Source organism: Fomitiporia mediterranea (genome assembly GCF_000271605.1).
Source record: "Fomitiporia mediterranea MF3/22 unplaced genomic scaffold FOMMEscaffold_4, whole genome shotgun sequence".
NCBI lineage: Eukaryota > Fungi > Basidiomycota > Agaricomycetes > Hymenochaetales > Hymenochaetaceae > Fomitiporia > Fomitiporia mediterranea.
In genome coordinates, this window is record NW_006760389.1 from 86184 (window position 1) to 88675 (window position 2492).

A 2492-nucleotide genomic window follows, 5' to 3' on the forward strand; every position below is an offset into this window, starting at 1 on the left:
CATTGCGATTATCCAATGTGGCACGCAAAAGCCCCATCAGATCGATTTGATGAGATCCTAATACAGTATGCAAAGGAGTAGCCATTAAGTAGACGGGAGGGTCCATTGCAACAGCATCAACATTTTGCGTTCTGCTCTGCGCTGGGTTCCAACAGTCCAACTTCGAAGTACGTGCCACCATACTTAGACTAGCCTACAAAGTGAACCCCTGCCTTCTTGGGACGCATTAATATTGCATATTTTTGTCTCTTGTCTCACATACAGACTCGACTACAGACACGTGCAATAAGTGGTTGTAAATTCTAATGGATCAGAGTCTCAACCACCTGAGGCCTCTATTCCAAGGTAAAGATGGTGAGCCCACGTTTCATGAAAACTGGACCTGGGAAGAGAATAAAGGCGGAAAAAACGTACCGCGGAAGATGAAGATTATGAGATGGTTAGGCAATGGAACTTACGCTCGCGTTGGGGTATGTCGAACTTTCTCTACTCCATCTCTCATTTGAAATGAGTGAGAATTCGATTGAAAACATGGCTTTGTCAGGTTATCAAACGAGATGATATCATAAAAGGCCAGAAGCTAGAGTTTGCTGCCAAAGTCACCAGGAAATGGAGAAACCCAGATGGTACAATACGTATTGATGAAGAAAATCAAAGGGCTAAGAAGTTTACATTCAACGAGATAAGAGTATTAGCAGTAGCAGGGCTGGCACATAGAAATGTGGTATGTCGAGAGTCTGAACCCCGGAGTAAACTACAATAACTAATGCTTCAAAGATCAAATGTTATGGAGCATTTGAGAATGATAATTCGTGGGTCACTGTTCTTGAATATGCGAAAGGAGGGGATCTCTTTTCTCGTCTGAGGGAGCTCAGGAGAGCCGGGAGATTCTCTGAGACGATCGCAGCGAATTATATAAGGTGCAGGCCATTGAAAACCGCCATCGACTTGTACTTACATTCAGTTCGAATTCAAAGGCAAATGGTTGAAGCACTTGTTTATCTTCATTCGAAGAAGATTATGCACAGAGACTTAAAGTGAGCCACCAATGCAAAACAATAATTAATGATTATCTCCAAATAGTAGTTAATTGGGTATTCACTTAGACCAGAAAACTTTCTTATAAAAGAAAAATGTGGCACCTTTACCGAAGACGTCCTCCTACTCAGTGACTTCGGATTGTATGTTCTCTTACTCTATTATCAAATTGCTGGTCTGCAGTTTCTCGTATTGCTCTTAGTGCAAAACATAGTGAAGATCTGAAAGGAACGCAACTCTGTGGAACCGTTCCCTTTATGGCCCCAGAGGTCATCAGGATAAAAAATAATGAATATTATACAGAAAGGGTAGACATATGGTCACTTGGGCATGTATTTATTCTATTTGCCTTCAAATCAATACATAAACGTCTTTTTATAGAGCAGTTACATACGATGTATTCACTGGCACAGAAGTCGACAGAGCTGTCCCGCCTCACGGGCTTCCTCCCAGTACAGACCAAAAACTCTTGCAGATTACTGTAGCAAAGGCAATTACCAATGAGCAGATTGAGAAGTATGTGATAGCTGGTAATCGAATGCAGCATATATCAGAGATTGGTAAGTAATGTTGAATGTTGAATAGATACACAAAGTGGCTACAATTCAGATATTCACTTCAAATGATAGGTTGAGAATTTTTGCACTGTTGCCTGAACGTTGACCCTGACAGTAGATTACCTGCAGAGATTATTCTAGGGCATAAGGTTAGAGTGCAGGCTTATAAATGATGCTAAATGTTTATAATATTGTTTTCTATTTTTTAGTGGTTCCAAAACTGTGACAATGCACTGTGGAACAATGATACACTAGATAGATGGAAAAGCAGCTTGATATATGCTCGGAACGAAGCCCAGAAAATATTGGACAAAAAGCAAGCTGAGGAAAGCAATGTTACTAAATCTACAGATTCTACCCACCAAAGGGTAGAAAAGCAGAGTAAGCACTTCTCTGCTATAAGAAGAACTATTGCAAAGGCAAAAGAGACTATAAAAGTTAAGACAAGTAAGAGGAAAGGAAAAAAATGAACAGATACAGTAGAAAACACAATTCAGATCAAGTTATTCTAAAAACTCTCATACCTCATAGTTCAATCAGTAGTTTTACTCTATAATACTGTGCTATTCTGAGACTCTTCTGTTAATTAGTATTCTACTCAATATACTAACAATATTATAATAGCACAAAAAGAATTCGTTTTAGTGTATATAGTACAGAACTAGTAGCTGTCAGCAACAGTGTAGAGGGGACCCAAAGGCTCAGCAAGGGGACCCAGGCTACAACTATCCTACACAACAGAAATACAGAATGTGAGTACTGGAACATAGTCAGAACTTGCAGAACAGGCAGAGAGAGAGAGTGAGACAAGAGTAGAGTATATAGAGTGAGCCTAAGAGTACAGGACTACCTGGAGTAGACAAGATCAAGACTACCAGACCAGTCTGTATCTTGTAT

The 2492-nt window shown here is 40.0% G+C and overlaps 1 protein-coding gene across 1 annotated transcript; it reads left to right on the forward strand.

The window, feature by feature from the left end:
• Positions 1-305: 305 nt before the first annotated feature.
• On the forward strand, positions 306-2065 carry FOMMEDRAFT_27013 (kinase-like protein; the record flags this gene model as incomplete). Its single annotated transcript, XM_007264389.1, has 8 exons — positions 306-470; positions 545-724; positions 778-1037; positions 1107-1181; positions 1342-1370; positions 1425-1598; positions 1725-1744; positions 1805-2065. 8 exons carry the CDS (start codon positions 306-308, stop codon positions 2063-2065), a joined length of 1164 nt encoding a protein of 387 aa, XP_007264451.1.
• Positions 2066-2492: the final 427 nt, after the last annotated feature.